The sequence below is a fragment of the Phalacrocorax aristotelis genome, chromosome 4 (genome assembly GCF_949628215.1).
Source record: "Phalacrocorax aristotelis chromosome 4, bGulAri2.1, whole genome shotgun sequence".
Taxonomy (NCBI): domain Eukaryota; kingdom Metazoa; phylum Chordata; class Aves; order Suliformes; family Phalacrocoracidae; genus Phalacrocorax; species Phalacrocorax aristotelis.
The window spans coordinates 67,478,653-67,499,980 of record NC_134279.1 but is presented as its reverse complement, the minus strand read 5'-3'; the positions used below and the strand labels follow the sequence as shown (position 1 = coordinate 67,499,980).

General features: G+C 38.5%; 1 protein-coding gene across 1 annotated transcript; it reads left to right on the top strand.

Annotated features, from left to right (window-relative positions):
• Positions 1 to 1,107: 1,107 nt before the first annotated feature.
• Positions 1,108 to 20,926, top strand: LOC142056641 (ADP-ribosyl cyclase/cyclic ADP-ribose hydrolase 2-like). The gene is made up of 9 exons (XM_075091838.1): positions 1,108 to 1,475; positions 6,406 to 6,535; positions 7,609 to 7,744; positions 8,232 to 8,314; positions 8,884 to 8,960; positions 11,973 to 12,065; positions 14,031 to 14,117; positions 14,561 to 14,620; positions 17,786 to 20,926. The coding sequence occupies exons 1-9, from the start codon at positions 1,306 to 1,308 to the stop codon at positions 17,898 to 17,900; spliced, it is 951 nt and encodes a 316-aa protein (XP_074947939.1). The 5' UTR covers positions 1,108 to 1,305; the 3' UTR covers positions 17,901 to 20,926.
• The last annotated feature ends 402 nt before the right edge of the window (positions 20,927 to 21,328 follow it).

Genomic DNA, 21,328 nt, shown 5'->3' with positions numbered 1-21,328 from the left:
TGACTTGAAACCTTTTGATTAACATGCTGGTGCCCTATCAGCATGGCCATGGTTCAGAGAGTTTAGGAAGAGAAATAGGGAGAAAAAGCATCAGAGAAGTAACTGAAGTACAGCTTTTGCTGTGTCTCCACCATATCAAACACAAAATTGCACATCCATTTGTGGGTAAACCTGTCTTTCCTGAAGACTCTGCTGCAGGTAACAAATAAACTAGTTTACCTTCAGCAAAATCCATCAGCTAAGTACCAGTGCATCAATGTGAGCATGACACTATATAAATAAGTAGATAAATAATAAAGATGCATATATTCACTAAGGCATGGAGACTGTTTAATAGAAAGAAAAGAAGAACCAGCATGTTCCTCAGAAGTGTGAGTCCATAGACAAATTACTCTAAGGTTATAAAAATATTTTTTTTAAAAGAGGGAAAAAAGTAGTGTGGCTGTATTTGCAGCAGTGTATGGCACAGAATATTTACACTGAAGATTAGGTTATTGAAGCCATTTGATGATTTAACAAAGTACTCTTAGGGAAAAGAAGCTGGAGGGAGAATAAAAGTAAACAGAAGTTGAAGAGATTTCTTCAGTGCACAGCGGGTATGTCTTAATGCTTTTGGTTCTCATTGTGATTAATTGTTCATGGAGACTTTAAAACACGTATCATCACACCAAAATGTTGCTGTCAGGGGTGAGCTGGAACAAGAGCTGACTAATATTACCCCTTCATGTGATAAAAGATCACCTGACAATTTGGCTGTCTATGAGATCAGCACTTTACTGGCTTATGTCTTGATATGTATTTCAGAAAATTCTTTTCAGCCATTAGAGAATTATGTTTAAAAAGTGTAGCCCTTTTGAAATGAAAAGAAGCTGATTTAAAACATGTTGCTTGCAAACCCTTGTGATGTTTTAGGAAGCTGTAACGTGGCAATGAGTGTTAAGGAAACCTGAGGCATCATAAACACAGAAGTGGTAAGTGGTTCTTTCTCCTTTTACTGAAATATATGTAATTCTGCTGAGTTATCACCAGGTGGCAATATTATGACCGTAAAAGTAAAGTTTTTTCAGAAGTGGGGAACAGTTAGGCATGAGGAAGTGATGTATCCCCGTGCTGCAATCGTTCCAGGAAACAGTTAGATTACAGTCCCCGGCAAGGTTCAGATTTCCATCTCACGTTGTCTTTTGTGTACAGAGCTATAGCTAATACTGAAAACACTAAATGTTAAGCCTCCACATTTCCATTTAAATTGTATCATTTAACTCTTCCTTTTTTTTCTTCTTTTTTAAGAACTTGAGTTGTCAATTCATGATGAAGAGCCTTCTTTTGTCTCTCTTACTTGTCTCTGTTCTGTTTATGAACAGCTTCTCAGAAGTGCAGGGAAGAAAATGGAAAGGGAAAGGTACAACACAAAACCTGGAAAGTGTTGTCACTGGAAGATGCTATGACTATATTAGAATTGTGAATCCTGCTGTCGGGTAAGTTTTGCTTGTTTCTGGATTATTTTTTTATATTCTGGACAAAATGGTTATTAATCAGAATCCTGATGTTTTGCTCCTAGCCTTGAAAGTGATCCTGTTTCTGAAGCCAACAGGCTTATAGCTGTCTGGAAACAAAAAAAAATGAACTTTGATGGATGTCATATTAATAAAAGTAGTGTAACTAAGGCAAGCTTTTTAGTCCTTCAACTTTTTATTTCACATGTCACCCCCCCTAGTGCCACAGTGTTCTGTAAGGAGAATGCTGCACAGAAATGGTGGGGATGATATTTCTGAAGTACCAAATCTGACAGTGCTTCTGGGAAGACCAGCTTTACTTTGCATGCCTTGTATGTCAGGTCATGTACGAAGGAAAGCACCACGCTTTATAGCTGTGCTATGGTACTGAAAGAGACTGATTAGCTCATCCACCTGAAAAATCAAGTAGTAATCAACTGCTGAAGTATGATTTCATGAGCTTTCATTGTCTATGTTAATTACACAGAACTGGAGGTAAGTCACACACTTTGCTAAAATGACCACTTTCTCTGTCCTCCTTATGTTGGTTGAGTTTTGCTAAACAGGAGAAAACTAAGGATAGGATCTCAGTCCTTTATTCTGCCACTAAAATTTCTCATGAGAGTTTGAAGAGGTATTTGCAGAGGGGGCCTGGCTGGGTTCCTGCAGCACTGAATCGTGGTCTTAATCGGGGTTAGATTATATTGTGTAATATCAGCAAATACCACTTCCTTCCTCCAACCTCCCATTTTCAGCTCCGTCTGCAAAACAAGAAGATACAGGACTGAAATCGGGTTCCTGGCTTTTAAAAAAGCAAAACAACAGGTTTCTTCCTACTAACATTCGTAACATGCCAGAAGTATTTTGGTTCAAGTTACCCATGAAAGAAAAAATCATCCTAATGCCAATAATGCAGTATTAAAATTTCAGGTGAACATTTCCAGTCTGGCAAATTTATAAACACGTCACAGTGGAAGTTGCCGGTAAACTTTAGCTATAGATTTCTACACACCTACAATATAATATATAATGTAAACTATGAAAACTTAAGTCAGTTATCAGTTGTGTAGGTATATGAAGTCTGGTCTTGCAGCAGGCTCTAGACAGGTAGAGTTCTTACTGGAGTTAACAGATGGCACTTTATTTATATCTGAAGCAGGACATGACAATACAGAATACACTAAAATGAGCAACATAAAGCGTTGTTATTGTGGAGATGTTAACTTTATCATTAAGTGACTTGGGCTTTTAGACATGTAAATACAATATTCTTGAAAGTATTTCTATATGTCTCATGTTTATGACAGTTTTGTGGTTGTCCTCATTTAATCCCACCCAACAACTAAGCACCACACAGCCGCTCACTCACTCCCCCCGCCCTGATGGGATGGGGGAGAGAATTGGAAGACTAAAAGTGAAAAAAACTAAAATGAAATAAAATAAAATAGTAATAATAATAACAACAATAACAATAATAATAATAATGATAAAGGAACACACAAAGCAAGTGATACATAACACAACTGCTCACCACCTGCTGACTGGTGCCCAGCCAGTGTCCGAGCAGTGATCACTGCCCCCCAGCTGACTCCCCACTGCTTACATACTGAGCATGGTGTCATATGGTGTGGAATATCCCTTTGGCCAGTTGGGGTCAGCTGTCCCAGCTGTGTCTCCTCCCAACTTCCTGTGCACGTCCTCATTGGCAGAGTAAGGGAAGCTGAAAAGTTCTTGACTTACTATAAGCACTCCTTACCAACAACTAAAACATCAGTGTGTTATCACATTATTCTCATGCTAAATCCAAAACATAGCACTATGCCAGCTACTAGGAAGAATATTAACTCTATCCCAGCTGAAAATAGGGCAGTGGTCTAATTAATTCCTGTAACATTTTCACAGTATAATTTTAAAATTGAGAAGTCTGAACACATTCAGCAAAGTATTCTTACTCAGAAAAGCATGAAGCCAGGCTGGACATTAGGACTGGTTTCCTGAATTAAGGCCCAAAATGGCATTATAAAAAGAAGAGCTACACAATTAATTTCATATTAGGTGTTTTTTTCTCGTTCCCTTAGGTCTATAAGCAAATAGTGTAATCTAAACAAAATGGAAATTTCATATTGCACAGGTGCAAACCAGAAATTCTAATTATTAATAACCCTTTCTGTTCATTGTCTGTTTCTTAATTGCCCCCAGGATAGCTTTTCCAGGGGCACAGCCACCTGGATAGGTTTTGCTCTGAATTTATGTGCAAATAGAATAATTTTTTAAAAACACTTCACTAACAGAAAAGAAGCTAGCAAAGCATGTCTTTACACTGCAACATAGTTAAAACATAAAGGTGTTTATAGAAACATAAGAAAACCTTTCCTTTATGTTAAAACAGAACATGTACGATGGCAGTTAAAAGAAGCATTTTAGAAAATGTTATGGTCATGTAGAAGTGAGGGATTTGAATGAAAATCATATTTGAAATTTTCTAGTAGGAGTATGCTATATAACACAAATGATCCTGTAGTGCATTTACCCCATATTTCTTTATTGTGGTTTAGCCTCAGCCAGCAACCAACTCCACACAGCTGCTCACTCACTCCCCCCAGGTGGCATGGGGGAGAGAATCGGAAGAGTGAAAGTGAGAAAACTCATGGGTTGAGATAAAGACAGTTTAATAAGTAAAGCAAAAACAACACACGTGAGCAAAGCAAAACAAGGAATTCATTCACTGCTTCCCATGGGCAGGCAGGTGTTCAGCCACCTCCAGGAAAGCAGGGCTCCATCACGCGTAACGGTTACTTGGGAAGACAAAACGCCATCACTCCAAACGTCCCCCCCTTCTTTCTTCTTCCCCCAGCTCTGTGTGCTGAGCATGACGTCATATGGTATGGAATATCCCTTTGGTCAGTTGGGGTCAGCTGTCCCAGCTGTGCCCCCTCCCAGCTCCTTGTGCACCCCCAGCCCACTCGCTGGTGGGGTGGGGTGACGAGTAGAAAAGGCCTTGGCTCTGTGTAAGCCCTGCTCAGCAGTAACTAACACATCCCTGGGTTGTCAACACTGTTTTCAGCACAAATCCAAAACATAGCCCCATACCAGCTACTGTGAAGAAATTAGCTCAATCCCAGCTGAAACCAGCACAGTAGTATGTCATGGGAGGTTTGAAAACGTACTTTTTTAGCTGACTAGTATGAAGTAAATCTAATATGACTTACTAGTGTCTATTAAGATTGGAAGGAATTGTCCTGAACTACAGTCCTTCCCCACCCTGTATTTTCAAAAAGTATTTTTGCCATCCTTTTGATAGATGGCAAAATCCTTTTGATTTACAAGCTGTTCAAACCCAGATGAGAAGACATGAAGAAAAAAAATGCAGTAAGTGAATTAACCAGAAAATTACTGCTGTATTCAACTGTCTATAAAGATGTTAAGAGTTCAGTTGATCACAATTTGCAAGTACTAGCATGAATAAGTGAAGGCTTACAGTAGACAGCTCTTTAGCAGAATAAGACATAAGTGAATACAATTTTCAGAAGCTAAAGTTTAACAGCTTGAAATTGGAAATAGGGTAAATTCTTTTATCAAGAAGGTTATTTAAACATTGGAACTACTGATCGAGGGTCATATTGCATCACTGAAGATTTTCAGATCAAGATCACATATTTGCGTACAGTACATTGTGGTTTTTTTATATGGGTATTGCAAGCATGACCAGAGATTACTGTAAGGGAATCTGTGGTCTGTTTCCTGCATGGGAGCTGCATAGCTCCTCACAAGGGGTCCTGTAACTTTAAAGTACCTGTGACATTCAGTATCGCAAAGCAGCTGCTTAAAGAATCTCACAAGGGGAAGCACCAACAGAAACCCTGTTGTCTATGGATGATGTTAAATGAGCAAAACACTCTAATGGCAAAGTTTGCTTTACTTACCAGGACTACTGTTATTCAAACTGCAGATTTGCAATTGCAGCTGTTCACATTAGGAATGCTGTATGCACATAAAATACATTATTCTGTTCTGCAGAGTGCTCCCAGCATAGACATTGTCACAGCATACGTGGGGAAGGTACTGTGGGAAAGTGGTGAATGTAGCAATTCCCATCTTTATTACTCCAGGCAGGCTCAGAGTGTGACAGATGAGATCCTGCAAATCCAGAGCAATAAGACTCTTCCATCCCTACATGGCCTGTTGTGTCCTTCCGCGGGAGATTATTATCCTCAGTGCAGAGCTAGCAGAAGGGAGCTGTCAAAGTGGATAGCCTAGCATCTTATTTGAGGTCCCCCTACATGACCAGTTTAAATGTTGAGTCCTAACAGTATTCTTGTAGCTACTGCACAGTGACAGTACATGTCCCACACCGTGTACTCATTCCAGCAAGGTAAAGCTGCATAATCCTAGCGCCTATATACACAGAAGGCATCTCTTAGTCAAAACCATTATTCTGCCATCAAAACTTATTAGTAACTCTTCCTGTGCTTGAATCTGATATTTTAAGACTAATTTTACATTCTAGTAGCTTTGCACATTTAGCTATGCTTTAATTGAAATGGCTTTTTGAATCTGGAAAATGTCAAAGCAAGCTGTTTTCTTAAGTACTTCTGGAGTGCTGGATAGCAGTCTTCCTGTATACTGTACCTTCTAAGATTTTTGTTGAATTACTATGTATTTCTAATTCCAGACTGTAAATCCTAACATTTTCATTGCTACTTCTTCCTAATCTGTTGTTGTTAGGAGTCAGGAAAAGTCAAGACCGATATGCTCTTCCTGTGTTGCAAGTTTTCTACCATCCTGACTTCAGTTTTCTGTCTTAACCTTGCGGCGTTTTTAATTTGGGAATTTGAAGAAATTGGGAGCAAATTACTTTCTTGCTCAGCTTTGAAAAAACAGTTCTGCTATTTGTTTGTTTCAATGATTACAGTGAGAAGAATTGTTCAGAGATATGGGAAGCATTTAAAAATGCATTTGTTAACAAGGATCCTTGCAGCATTCTACCTAAGGACTATGAATTATTTATCAACCTGTCATTGCACCCAATTCCACCAAACAAGGTAATGATTATTAATGTCCTGTGACATCCAGCATGTTTTCCATGACACAGTTCAAAATTGGCCAAGAGTTCTCTGTGGTTGACTCATGAATTGTTATTTTTGGCCTGTCTGTAGTTTACAAACTAGACTCAAACTTGATGGCATTTTTCCAAAGTGTTTGGCTGCGTTTATTTTATGTGGTAGCTTCTCAGCAACTTCTCTATTTTCATTCTACAAAGATCCCCCACTTTTCCTGCCGTGCTGGGAGCTCTGTTGTAGTCCCTGAACTTCCGCTTCTACTTCACCTCAAGTGCTCTGCTTGCCAAGGTTGTGCCTGCTATCATGTTTTGCTTCCACTCCTCACAGCCAAATCTGAGGGCAATGACATGTTAAACATTGACATGTTAAACAAATATAAGCAGAAATAAGATAGGACACCCTTATATGCTAGAAAACAGTAAGTGTTTGATGTGCTGGCAATTGCAGAGAACTGTGAAAGTGCAAAAAACATGGTTCTTTGTGCTGTCATACCCCATCACAATGTGCGCTTTGGCCCTCTCTAAAAGGTTGTGGTGTAAAGCAGTTTTTATTCTAGCACAATTATTCCTTATCTCTAAATGATACAAGCTAAACCCACAAATACTTCTGTTAACACAGCTTAATTCATGGAGTTTTGCAAGCACAGTAATAACAGCTAGACATATGATTTTTTCACACTATAAGCCAACATAGCAGTATAAGAGAATTCTGGTAAGATATCTCACTTACAAATACCTGTCTTCCCTTTTTTCTTCCTTTTCCTAAATCTGTCTGCTGAGGAAGGCAAAGCTAGGCCTAACTTTATTAAATATAGGCCTGTATCCATTCCCAGAATGGTATGAATGCCCCGTAAGTTTTTAGGGATCATAATTTACACTGCCATAAGAACAAACTTTTGTTCCTTTAAAGAGATAGCTAACATTTCTAGTTATTAGCTTGATTTTGAAAGAAATACCAAAACATGTTGTAAAATATTCTTAACACCCCATAATCAAATCAGGTCCACACCCAGGTGATTGTTCATTTCTTATCTTTTTTTCCATTTTTTTATATAGTCTCTCTTCTGGGAAAATAATCACCTGCTAGTCATCAGCTTTGCTGGCAGAGGCCGTCACTACATGTCACTGGGTGATACTCTGATTGGCTTCTTTGGAGATCTTCTAAACTGGTGTGGGCAGGCAAACAGCTCCGGTAAGAGGATGAGTTGCTATATTAAACATCTGTTTGTAAAACCATAATGGAGACCGACTGCTGTGTTCTGGAGGAGCTAATTTTTTCTCTATCCTGGGAAAAATCAGATATAGCTTCACTGTGTCATTCTCTCCTGTTTTGTGTGAATATTTAACATTACAGTTAGGGGAGCACACAGTGAAATAGAAACAGTGCTGCACAGGAGCTAAACCTCCTTCTCAGTCCTCTGAACATGGAGTGCTCTGCATCCCAGGTATAGAGTTAGACCTGTTTCAGCCAAATGATTGAGTCCACAGAATGTCACTGTTTGTGCAAACTGCGAAGGATGGAAAATGATAGAAAAATATGCAACTGTCAACTCTCAGTGTTATGTCAGACCATCTTGTGTGTTCAGAAAGTAACACAGGAATATATTTAATTGCTTTCTAAGGTCACTTTTTACGGTCATTTTCATCTCTGATAGCACAAATCACGTGCCTTCCTACAGGACTGGACTATGAATCCTGCCCTACCACAGAAGAATGTGAAAACAACGCAGTGGAATCTTTCTGGAGGATGGCCTCAATCACTGTAAATAGTGCATTATAGCTGACTCTGTACATTAGTGTGTGTGTGTCCTGGGTGTTTCAGGAAAACATTGCCAGATCAAATTGGATTTAAGTCTGTAACTGTGCTAGGTTATTTCCTATGATACAAATACACTATTTTAGACTGGGTACAGTGTTTTAGCAAGAGGAACCTAACTTTCACCTTAGCTAGATAATGTGTTAAAAATCTGTGTTAGCTTTGTTAATATATATTAAGCATATACTAAGCAGAATAAGCACGCTAGTTGTCTACTGAATACAGGTCCTAGGTGACGTTTGGCAGCCTTTATTCAGATCAAACCCAATACGGTGCCAAAATGCTTTTTTCCTATGCTGAAGAAAATACAGGTTTGAGAAGATAGTTTGAGAAGATGCATTGAATTCTTGTCCTCTCTCCTGACCTGCTAGGGTCCTAGTTTGATATTATTTTCACAGTTCTGATGCTTTTTTTGGTAAAATTCTTTCCTTGGTCATTGTTGCTTGCAATATAATACCAAGCCATATGACAAATCTGTAAGATGAGTTCTGAAAAAAAATTCTTATGTATTGCAGTATGCGCAGCACAGTTCTGGGGTGATACATGTCTTGTTGAATGGTTCTGCAGTTGGAGGAGCTTATCCAGACCCAGGGTAAGGAAATGGACTTAATTATGTGTACAAGGCCTGATGCCTGCAAAAAAAAGGGTCAACCAGTTGTTCAGGTGTTCTGCTGCACAAAGAATGGGAAGTGTAGCTGAAAGAACCCGTTGCATCAAAGTCTGCTGAGTTGTGGCGACAACTGTTAATTGTCCCCGGCTGTAGGAATTAACATGAAATGGATGAAAAAAATTCTTTTGACTCCTGCATTTTAAAAATTGCAGTGGCAAGCAGGATAAATGCTCTTTGAAAGCAGCCTTCAAGTCAGCCAACATACTGTGGCAAAATGTGCTTGCCTTCAAAAAGATGAGTGTTACTAAATTTTTATTCAGGGACATATCCAAGGAGAGGACATCTTTACAGGGAGTGTAGCCTCTGTCAGGCCTAGGAGCAAACTTGTTAAGTTCTATAGCAAGAGTGCTTGGTCCTGCTATTTTTCCATGACCAAGAGAGGAGGGAGTTCAAGATCCATTATGGTTTAAGAAAGCAAAAAAGCTCATTGAGACTAATAGTAGCAAGGATTATCTCCTTCTTCTCCTTATTCCCTCATATATTAAGGACAGATGTATCTTCCTTGATTTACCAGTGTACCACTATGCAGAAGTTCATCTAAGCTTGTATTTAAGATTTACTGTAAAAATACACCCTTAAGAACTTTTACTGAATATGTGGCTGTAGTAACTCCCTACCTTTAATGAAAAATGTATCTTTCCTTACCTCAGCAACTGTCCTGTCCAAGGCAGATCAAAAAAAATCATTAAAAAAACCCCCATAGAACAGATCCTGCTCCTGTGAGGTCACTGAGGTCTAAAAGTAATCATTGAAAAGTTAATTTTATCTCTGGATAGGAGACAAACAAGAACCATCTGTTCCAAAACACCTACTACCTGCTTACCTCCATCCCCCAAAAGGTCCACCTCTGTACACAGCTTTCAGCAAATCAAGATGACTTATATGGTTCCCTTGGATTGGTCAGGTGGTCAGCTGGGATCAAGTCTTCTGCAGATGATAATACCTGGCAGCAGGTCAATGCCCAAAATCCCATGTAGAGTCCTTATTTCAGAAAAAAGAGTCCTAATTTCTGTTAATCTACAGATTCCTTATTTCAGAAACCTCTTGCACATAAATTAATTCTTTCCATGAGTTCCCTAGGTCACCTGTCCGGTGGTATCATGACCAGTGAAATCTCTACCACTGGGACACAGCCTGCTGTGAAAACAACAAAGCCAGTTACTCCATCCTTTTTCTTAGCTGTGTAACTTCTGGCCATTTATGACTGAATTCATTTAAGAGATCTTGTTTAAAAGAGGCTTAGAGTTGAATAATTAATAGCAGAAGGTAATCTGGGAGATCTGCCTGTCTTCCTAAACATCAGTCTGGTCGTTTTCAGGCATTTCAAAGCCACTTCCAAAGTTTTTCCTGCATTACAGTTTGTAAACGTGAATCATCATGATGTCACCTGTTATCATTCCAGTTCAGATTTATTTCTCACATCACTGCAAAAAACTTTGCTCATTCACGCAGTTCAAATGTAGTTGGCAGACTTCTTTAATAATATTAGTCGGTTCAAGAATTGGTTTACTGAAGTCAATTGTACATGTTCCTTCATGGTTTCTGACTCCTCTAGTTAGAGATTCCTTTATATTTTGGAGGAAGCTGTATTTTTTCTGGCAGTAACATATGCATGAATGAGCAAATGAGTTTAAAATAACTGGAATCTTTATTTTTGGTTATATTTTCACCATGTGTTTAAGGCAGGCTTGGACACGTTAGACAGACAAGCAAACCTACTGTTGCTGCTACTGGTCTGATTAGTCACCACCATACCAGACTTGACCAGAGAGGGCAACTGTTGGTATCTGCTTCCTCATGTTCCACTTCTCCAGAAGTTCAAATGAACTTGCTGACATCATGAGCCCATCTCAGCTGGCTGCCAACAGACACTGACAACGACCTTGCATCTTGTACTTCCACACCAGAGGACTAGTAGCTGCCTGCAGGCACCAGGACAGAGCTGTGGTCACATTGCCACTGCTGGTCTCATCCAGGAGGTGACAACTGACAGTCCTTTCTAGTCTGGGGGTCTCAGAGCATTTAAAGTGGCTAAGAGGCACTTCAGCCCAGGTGTAGACATTTAAGAAGATCCATGACAGGCGAATCAAGTGCACACCTAGGCTCAGGCTTTGACCAAGCATGCAATGCAGAGAAAGCCCTTACAAGCTTTCTGAGAAGAAAAAAAAAGAAAAAGAGTAATTAAAAGGTTGGAAATCATTACAGTACATTTGCTGGAAAAGTCAGAAATCTGTGGCTTTGAAATGCCTGCATCTCACAAAAAACTCAATTTACAGACTTTGAAAAAATCCTTTGGATTTGGCATCTTCCAGTAAACGTAAGAAGATCTAGTGGCTGTTTTATTGTCTTGTTTTAATTGTCATTGAAATGCCTATCAAAGTCAATTTACAGAAGGCAATAAAGTGAAAGATTCTTCCTAGGCCAGGCATGGACAGGTCTAGAAGTTTCTCCTTTATGGTCTTACATATCCTAGACAAATACTTCATGTTACTGTTGCTGTGATTTTGTATCTGAAAATTAATTTTGTCTTGTGGCTGTTGCTTTTTTATTTAAAGTAAAACTGTATTGTGTCTAAAAGCAATAACTACAAGAATGACCTCTTTTTACTGAGTATCAAATGCTTTTTGTTTTGTTTTTGCATTTGTTAAAGTTTACTGCATTCTGGTTCACCTCCAAGTTGTAACTTTTTTTCAGCTGAGCCCCTCTAAGATGAAGAATATGAAAACAAAACTTCTGATTAAACGTCTTTGTCCTTTGAGGACATTCAGAATGTCAGTCACATTTTTTCTACTCTGTGTTGAGTCTGTAATCAGAAGATAAAAATGTAAAGCAAGCCCATACCCTACAGTAGGATCAGAGCTTTGATTATTGCAAAGAGAAAAAAAAATATTTTTCCTATTCTTTATAGTTCTAAATGTTTGTTTCTTGAATCAGTTTTTTTGCAGATTACGAAATACCTAATCTCCAGAAAGACAAAATCTCACAAATTGTCATCTGGGTTGTGGATGATATTGAAGGACCAGATAGGTAAGTTATGTCTTAAAAAAACTAATTTCTCCTTTTTGAACCTGTCTTTAAAGTTTCACCTTTGTTTTCTATTTGGTTATATTTCTATAGCAATTGAACTAAAAATATTTTAGATGCTTTCACTAACACACGAGGCACACTTTGCCATTCCCAAAGAATATAAAAATACCAGAGTTAAACAAAATAAGAATAAATTCAAATATTAAGTCTGGAGCACATTCATTAGTTTAGAGATATGCGTGTGTGGACCTCAGACCTTGAGTGAAGATGTATCACAAACAGTTTTATTAAGGAAAAGGTCAGTCTGAATTTCAGATTAAATGTTTAGATTAAATTGCCAAATGCATCCTTTTCATTTTCACCAATCTTAAGTGTTTGGAAATTAGTAGAAGGAGGGAAATACCACAGGAGGCTCATATTCTCTCAATACTTAAAATCAATCCAACAACAACAAGTAGGCTTTAAGAGGTCTAATTCTGCTGTTAAGCACATTTAAAACAAACAAAAACCAGATCAGTCCAAACAGAATAGCCTGTTGGTAAACAGCCAAAGACTAAGTGAAGATTTTCAACTTGTGGAAACACAGTGGAAAATGGACTTTGAAGTTAACAAAATAAAATTATTAGGCCTGTTTTGGGACTGATTAAAGGAAGAATTAATTCATTATAGCTTCGGGGGGGGTCCTACAAATGTACATAGATGAATCGAGGGTGGAGAAGCAAAGGAAGTCAGTCTTACCCCAACCATCTGCAGGGTTCCTGCAACTTAATATAATACATGGTGGCACTTCATTGGTCTTAAAACTGTCGCGGCCGAAGAGGGCCAGAGAAGCAGACTCAGATGTCACCATATCCGCCACTGCTGGCTGAATCCGTGGTGTCATTCTTAGGAGCATGAGGCTTCTGTTCTTGCTACTCAAGCCTTTTTATTTATATCCGTTCATTTTCTGTCACTTATCTTTCACTTCCCATCTCTTCTCTTTCCTATCTCCTTTTGCTTGTCTTTCACCAAATTTTGGCATAGCCAACCCATGTCACATATTTTACCATAGTGCTGTGGAGTCTATGACAAAAGAAGCATGATTCAGATTAGCATTTCTCAGCTTTTATCTTTAAATCAAAGAACCATACCCTTCTGGGAAAAAATACATAGCTCACCTTTGCAGAAGTTGCCCTTATTACAAAGAAAAATTAAGACAAGGACTGAATGTTAATTTATCTTTCAGTTTGTGCTTCTCTGGACGCATGGGAATATTTGTGTATTTTTATTAATTGCTTTTTACAATTATTTTGTTCATACCCTTATGGTTTCTTTAGAGTCATGAGTATTTACTGGCCAATGGGTACATAACACTGGCTTTAATACCTGACATCAGTGCAAATTTTAGAGGTCCCAGTAGGTTCTGCACTATGTCAAGCTTTCTTTTGCTAATTGGACCACAAAATAAGAGCTGCATTTAGGATTGTTTCTGGGTTTTTCTTTCTCGCTGTGTTTTTCTGATGTTCTGTATTTGAGACAGAGGACAAGCTTCTAATATGAAAAATAATTCTTATTTATTGTAACCAATTTATTCTGTAAAGAGAGCTATCATCAACTTTAGCCACATCTAAATAGCTGCCAAAGAATATTACAAATGAAACTCATATTTATTATTTTACAAAATTATTTAGCTCTTTTCGTGCTTGTCTAGTGGAATATTAGGCATGGGAATATTGATTAATAGAATCTGAAGATGCTACACAGGCTGAAGCCAATCTTCAAGTCTCTGCAAACTGAGTATAAAATGTTAAATGATTGTTAGCAAATGCAGCATTATAAATAGCAATGTACACCAGTTTTCTGTAGGTGTTAAGGAATATGGAAGAGGCAAAGGAATGGGGATTTTCTTTACTAATTCCATCAAGTTCAGTGAAAGGAAACAAGATAATAAAAGACTTGCAATAATATTTAAATCCTTTCTCACAGAGATTCCTGTGGAATTCACACTGTAAAGATACTAGAAGACAGGCTGAAAACCCTTGGTTATGATGTCACCTGCACTGACAATTACAAGTAAGTGAAAATCCCTCATAAATATAGTGCCCTTGCAGAAGCAATTCACCTGATTTAAATTTTCACATTTTTCAGACTTGGCATTTTTCAGACATGCATTGAGCAAAACACTACACCTTATTGTATAATTGTATAATTAAGTGGAACATTGTATTTACCCAATGTCGGACACAGAAGATGGCCTCATGTATTCAACTTCACTGTAAAATCTTTATTTGGATTGAAAATCTAAACAACAGTTAAAAACACTGTTGAATGTCTGCAGAACAACTGATTATTTGCAGTAGTATCTACAGCTCCAGTTATTCACAGTAGATTCTAAGGTAAATATCACTGAAGGGAAGCTTTAGAGATGAAAATCCTGTTGAGTTTGTTTAAATTTCTTCATTTGTTTTCCTCAGTTTTCTGCCTGAAAGATGCTAAGTAAAATTATATCTTCACAGGCCTGTAATGTTCTTACTCTGCCTGGATTATCCTGATGATTCTAAGTGTACCCTTTCATCGTAAGTAAAAGAAGTTCAATCCATCCTCAGTCTCATTACAACCAGTTCAACAGATTCTACCTCTATCATCTGTTACATCTATTATATATCACCCATAGGCAATATATAGTATTCTTGAATTTATTACTTAATGTGTATTTACTAAGCAGTTTTCTGTCTACAGATTGTGCATAATTGTCTGTGAGCACCTGGTATTCAAAATTAGTTGTTGATCAGTTCTCATTGATCACATAGTCACACTGTATATCACTGATGGTATGAATGAAGTTTGTAAATATCAGTGATATTTACAGACTTTATGAGACTTGTGATCTCATATTTTCTGATGCAAAATCTATTATAAATTCAAAATTGTTTTATTTATATTTATATTTATATATGTCATTAATATTCTTCCTTGAATAATGAAATTGTAGGTCAAATGACAGCAGATCTAATGAACGCTTCTCCAGCTACTGGAACTTGCAGTTCCAAATTTTGAGGAAGTTTTTTTTAACCTTCCATTTTGTGTGCAAACCCAATTTCTATATCTTAATGTATTTACCCTGGGCCAGTAGGTTATCTGCAGAGAATGCAGATTACATCCAAGATACAACTTTCTTAATTAGCAAGCATCACTCCTAAACGAGGTTTTAATGGTTTCCCTTCCTATCCCTATTTTTCTTTATTGTATAAAGAGGATTAAATGAAGTTATGATGAATTTCATTGAATTTACAGTAAAGATGACTGTTTGCAATTGTGTTTAAGTTTCTTAATCTATTTGCTGTTGCATGTATAGGTACGCATAAGATACTTGAACATCTGAATATAAAAACTTCCTCACCATTTGGAAAGTTGCAGGATACATAGATGCATAAAATTTGTTCTCTAGTTATATTATTTTTGTGCATAATGCATACATTTGGCAACATCCTATCTCCTACTGTTCTTTCTGCCCTAATTCAAGCACCTGCAAATCTTTTGTATTTTAATACCCACATAATACTGCAATGATAACTTCTGCTGTGAAAAGCCTGGTTTGCTGTCCCTGGTTATGGCAGCAGAGAGATGCGACTCCTGCTTCCTGTCTCTGGCTGTGTGGCAGTAGTGCTTTATGCAGCGCAGAAAAGGAGGTGTATATCACTTTCTGTAGCATATGTACAGTTTTTAATACACTCTTACAGAGAAAGTGAGTATTCTCTGTTCCTGCTGGTCACTGAAAACTTTTACTCATCTTGTCACGTGGCAACATTTATTCTTACATCCAAATTATATCCCAGCACCAACCTATAAATGTGTGATGTAAACAGTGGCATTTTAGGTACCAGTGATAGCTCCAGAGTCCTTCTAGGAAGTAGATCATAGAACAGGCTTCCAGGCCTGTTAAGGCATTTGTTTGTTACTAGATACCACTTGCATGGTAGATTAATATAGGCTTTCCTTGTTCTGCCAGTGAACGGTAAGGCTTTTGTTCATGTGTCAAAGGAAAATACAGTTGTCCCATGAAAAATCACAGCTGTGAATGTGGTGACAATATTAACAAACTGGAGGCAAAAGCACTTTACAGGACCTTAAAAAATAGAATATTGTGAACTCCTAACAGAAGATTTCTCTCTTCTCCCAGGTTTTAAACCATTTTCCTCAAAGTTTTGTCATGTGGGTACATTCCTCAGCTGAGGAAATCTGGGTGAAAAGTCTTTTGGAAACCATTAATGTCTTTTTCTTTCACCTAAGGGATGAGCATAGCAGTTCTCCAGTGTTACTGCATAGCGCTTGCAGCGTGTAAGCAGGGGAACAGCCACCCCTTCCTTTCCATCCATGTCGGTACTTAACATAACCAGTGTATTCTAAGCACCAGTCTCATACTCTCCTGGGGTAACTACTAAGCAACTCAGCTGTTATCACCCTCCTTAGGAAAAGTTTCCTTGCTTCTTTCCTTCCTGAGCCTTTGGTTTCCTCCTGTATGCGTGGCAATGTAATAGCCTTGATTCATTTCATATCTCTGCTATCCCTAATCAAGACAGAGCTTCCCAATCTGAATGCTGTCACTGCCTCTCCCTGAAATTCAAGTAGCTAAAATACTTCAAGCCAATGAATACTTACACTTTTCCCAAAGTCACTTACTTCTCTGCAGTAAATAACATCACTGAAATTAGCTGCCCTTTCAGAAAGAGCCTTAAGCAGATGGATATAAATTATTTGATGATTATCTTCTAGATCTGTTTTCTCTGTGGATGGATCCCTGCTCTCTGATGGTCCATTAACTGACATGGGAGCCGTTTGGTCAGGAGTGGTGTCACTGTTAAGAGCACGTATCTGTTAAGAAAAGGCTTCCTTTGCATAGTGTGTGCTCAGTGTACACACGATGCATTTTCATACTTCCATAATAAGTAGTTGCATTCTCTTTCACAGTGGCTAATTACTGTTACAAGATTGATAGCTGGCTTCTCAGCCTCCAGAGAGTAATGTCCTGAGCCCAAAACTGAGAGTTGTGCAAGTGACTTTTTTGTCACAAATCCCATTACATCAGCAGAGTAGAGCTGTGTCAGGGTAGCAGAGGGAGGACCTAGAAGGTGCTGTAGTTAACTTCAGGCTTCTTGGGTAGTGATAGTGGCCCTTAACTCCTCTCCGGATTTGAAGTATATTCCTGCTGAGTCAAAATTTAGACTTCACTTGTTGACACCCTGATGGTTGAAGAAAACTTGTAAGTAAAAAAATACCCACTAGATGGCACAGATGGCTCACAAACATAAGCAGAAAGGAAGCCAGATGCAACCTATTAGTAGTGGTACTTATTACTTGCATTATTGCAATGTCAGGGAGACAGAAATGGATCTGGATACTGTTGTGTCAAATGCTGTAAAAATACAGACCTCTAGGACCACTGCTGTGTAGAAGAGCTCTATACAATCTCAAGCATAAGGCCATAGATAGTAAATGGATGTGGAGAGAAGACGAGGCTCAGGTATTAAGACAGAAAGGAGTGTTCCCAGGTTTTTGCACACAGGCATCCTGTTTATAAAATCATGACAGGCAGAGGGAATCTGGTGGCAAGCTCTTATAAAGAAACTTCTAGCTAAGCACTTGGACTGCAAACTTCATCCTTGGCAACAAACCCCTGATATTTAAAAGAATCCTAACTCAGCTCTGTGCTGTGAACATCCTGTTTGTTTTCTTTTCTTCAGATCTGCACCAGCAGTACAAAGAGGACCTATATCTTCAGGCAGAGGAGGCAGCTGGGACAAGCTCATGTTTGTTTCTTTTGTAGGCTTTTTGTTCAGATTTGCTTTAGTGTTCTAAGTTAGTCAACTGAATCCATGTCCTCTGTTTGCCTTAGCTGGCTATAAATTTGGCTTTAACTAATTTCTAATTGCAATTTCTCCCTAGTTCTGGGACTGGCAAACCTGCGTATTAAAACCCTGCATACTTCTATCTGATACCAACTACTTTTAGTATAAAAAATCATTCTATTGCTGCTAGAAAGCCTCACCCTTCATTTCCTTTTCTTGAAGAAGAAATCCTCTTACCCTTATTCTCCAGAATTAAACTGAGAATAATACTTCTGTTCATATGTTTCAGAAAGAAAAATGAAACTATGCCTGTCATACATCTCCCACGCAGCTTACTTGTTCATATAAACAATCGTAGCATTTGGCCTTGGAAACCAAGTGTCTGATTATCATGTTTCGGGAAAGGGAAATATGAATTCAGATGGGAGAGGGCTTAGATTGCTCACTTGGTACAAGATATATTAGGTAAGACAGTGGAAAAATTAAACTGATTTTCATAAGTGGTCTAGTACTTGGGCCAAACTTACCTGAAACCATCATATAGCAAGATTCTGGCTTGCATACTTCCATACAGTATTTTACCAGATACTATCGATTGCTTCGTCATCCACACAGCTGTTCTTCAGCTGCCTGTTTCCTGGCCACTGGATAGCCAATAGTCAGGAATACCAGGTCTAGAAAGCTCCACGGGTTTTCCACCGTGATGTGATAAGTAGATTTATGGCGTATTAATTTCAGATGAGAACCTGCCAAGTCAGACATCTGCCTGCTTGCAGTGAACTCCGTTAGCATGTTTTGGAATATATTGAGGAGAGAGCAGATGCCATCTTGAAGGTCTCCTGTGAATTATATCTAAGTGTTCAGATTAGATGTACTTCTAAACCACCAAGACATCCAGCTACCAAGAAGACACATAAATCTTTGGAAATAAATAGTTGTTTTTCTAGGAGATAGCTTTAATTACAATTTTCTTGAACATTCTCTGGTAGCTTCTGTATTATTTATTTGGTTTTGTATTAACTGATTGTCAGGAAACTGCAAAAGGACATTCCATTTATCTCAGTGCATCTGTTTTAGGACTTCATACTTCAGACACGTCCAAAAGCACTGAAATCAGAAGTTACAGACCTTTGAAAACCAGGGCTGTGTTATGCTTCAAAATTGACCCCTACCCATGCTGAAACGTTAGTCCTTTGATTAGTTCCTTCAACGTCCTCCTTGTTTTTATTGCTTGTTTGATGCTCTCCTTAACAGCAGCTGCCAGAATAATAAGAGAGGTTTGTAACACACAGCGCAGGTAACTAAACCCAAGCAATTTTGATCAGCCTTCTCTTTACCCACAGCAGATCACATCATGATACATTTTGGACTACAGGCTGTAGAGATAGTGCATATGAGGCCCACAGATAGGTGTCTAAGCCATCTTTCAGTCTCGTGTTGTCCTACCCACTGACCTGTATATTATAGTGTGTGTGGGATTCAGAGCGTAGCTTAATACCACTAACAAGCCATATGCCTCTTGGCAACTTCCACCCACAAGCCAAGCATCCAGCTGGCCAATTTTTGCTTTCCAACCTATGAAAGCTTTCCAGCCTCTGGATACAATCTGCCCCAGGAGTGTAGTCAGTGCTGGCCATTACGTATGACACCAAACACACTGTAGGAAGTGCTAAATAATTCTGTTTTGAAAAAAAAAACCCACATCTAAAATACAAAGTAGGATAGATATGATTCAAATAATTGGAGGTTATTTACTGCATAACCTTTTATCAAGACCAACACACTCAGAAACCTCTGCCCGTGTTTTCTTACTTCTAATGTTCTTGCCTCCTTTCCCATTACTTCAACCCAGTAGTAAAGACAGCGGTTTTTTTCCAATATCTTTTGAATAAAGTTTCTCAGACTTGCTGGAAGACCTTGGGAAGACCTGTAAAGCTTTTCAGCTAACCCACAAATAGAGCTGGGAAAAAAAAAGAAGGCAAAGTTTTAGATACGTAGGCTTCCTGAGATCTTAAAGGCAGCAAATCTCAAGCTGAGTGTGGATCGGTTGTTCTGAGTTTAATATAACGGTTTTAACATGTGCGAAAGAACAGCGTGACTGGCATCGCAGAAGCCGAGGGGCAGAAGAAGTGTCAGCAAAGCGAGAAACGATAAGGTCAATTGTTAGTCCCAGAGGGAGGGAGAGACACGAACAAAAAGTTGTGAGCAAAAGAGTCCCTTGTATCTGTCTCTTTCTTATTTCTATATCTACAAAGTGAGTGAATAGTGCTGTTTACGCATATATTTTACACTTCTGTGGTGAGAATCGGCTAGGTATGCCTGTGCTCTGTCTTGAATGCTCAATAAATGCTCTGATTAGCAATGTCTTATGTAACAGCTGTGCCAAATTTGGAGAAATCATAATGTCTAAAAGGCATCTGCCCTTCTCCGTAAACTCATGCAAGCCTGGTAATGTTCAGCAGGGTGCTTCAAATACAGATTCAAAATGATTCATTCATACTTGTACTAGCAGTACTGTGAAACCAGCTGCCTCCAGACCTGAATTCAAGGGGGAAAATGTTTCATATGAAAACATTGTATATATCACTTCATTTTGAATCCAGCTGAATGCCACAATTGTGCATAGATCTGTTAACATCCACCTATTCATGGCAGATGAAAGCATCATGTACAGGAGCATTACAAGGCTCTGCATTTCTGCAGACAGACCTGTGGAAGCTGCTGATACTAAGGTAGTATTTCCTGTCTTTGCCCATTTTGTGGGCCACTTAAGAACTCAGTTATGTCACACACTTCATTCCTATATAGAAATAAATATAATCTCCCCTTCTGCTAATCTATTTTTTTTCCTGCTGCACGTGTTCCAGTCATTGTATCTGACAAAAGCTGAACTCTAATTCAGAATAATTCCTTTATTCAGCACGTATGTGCATGCACACATATACACTGCTCATACCTGCTCTGTCTACTTTTAAATGCCAGCTCTGGAGTGCTCTGGAGTAAGAAGTTATGAGAATAAAGCAAGGACAAAACTTGTTCACCTCTCTGTTCTTTTTATACTGCTGGTGTTTATTTTTGTCATATTGGCCCTGATGTGATATTCAGCTGACATGACTGTGTGTCCAGTCAGCAATCTCAGATGCAGTGGAACTTGAACTGAAACCTCAAGAAGACGCATAATACTTATTGTTCAAAGAAAACTAACTTTTTCAATATTTTTCTTTTTAACTGGATTAGCTAGAAATAATCATGTGGTGTTCTGCTTCAGCAATAGAGAGCGTAAAGTGCTTTTAGCAGAGCCAAGAAGTTTGGTTTGAAAGTAGCTCAGTAAAGGGAGGCAGAGCATCTTAGTTTAGGCAAATGTTAGGGTGTCTCAAACACTTTACAAGTGTTTTTTCCAATTTTCAGGTTTTTCCTAATTCCAGCTTCTGCCCAGTC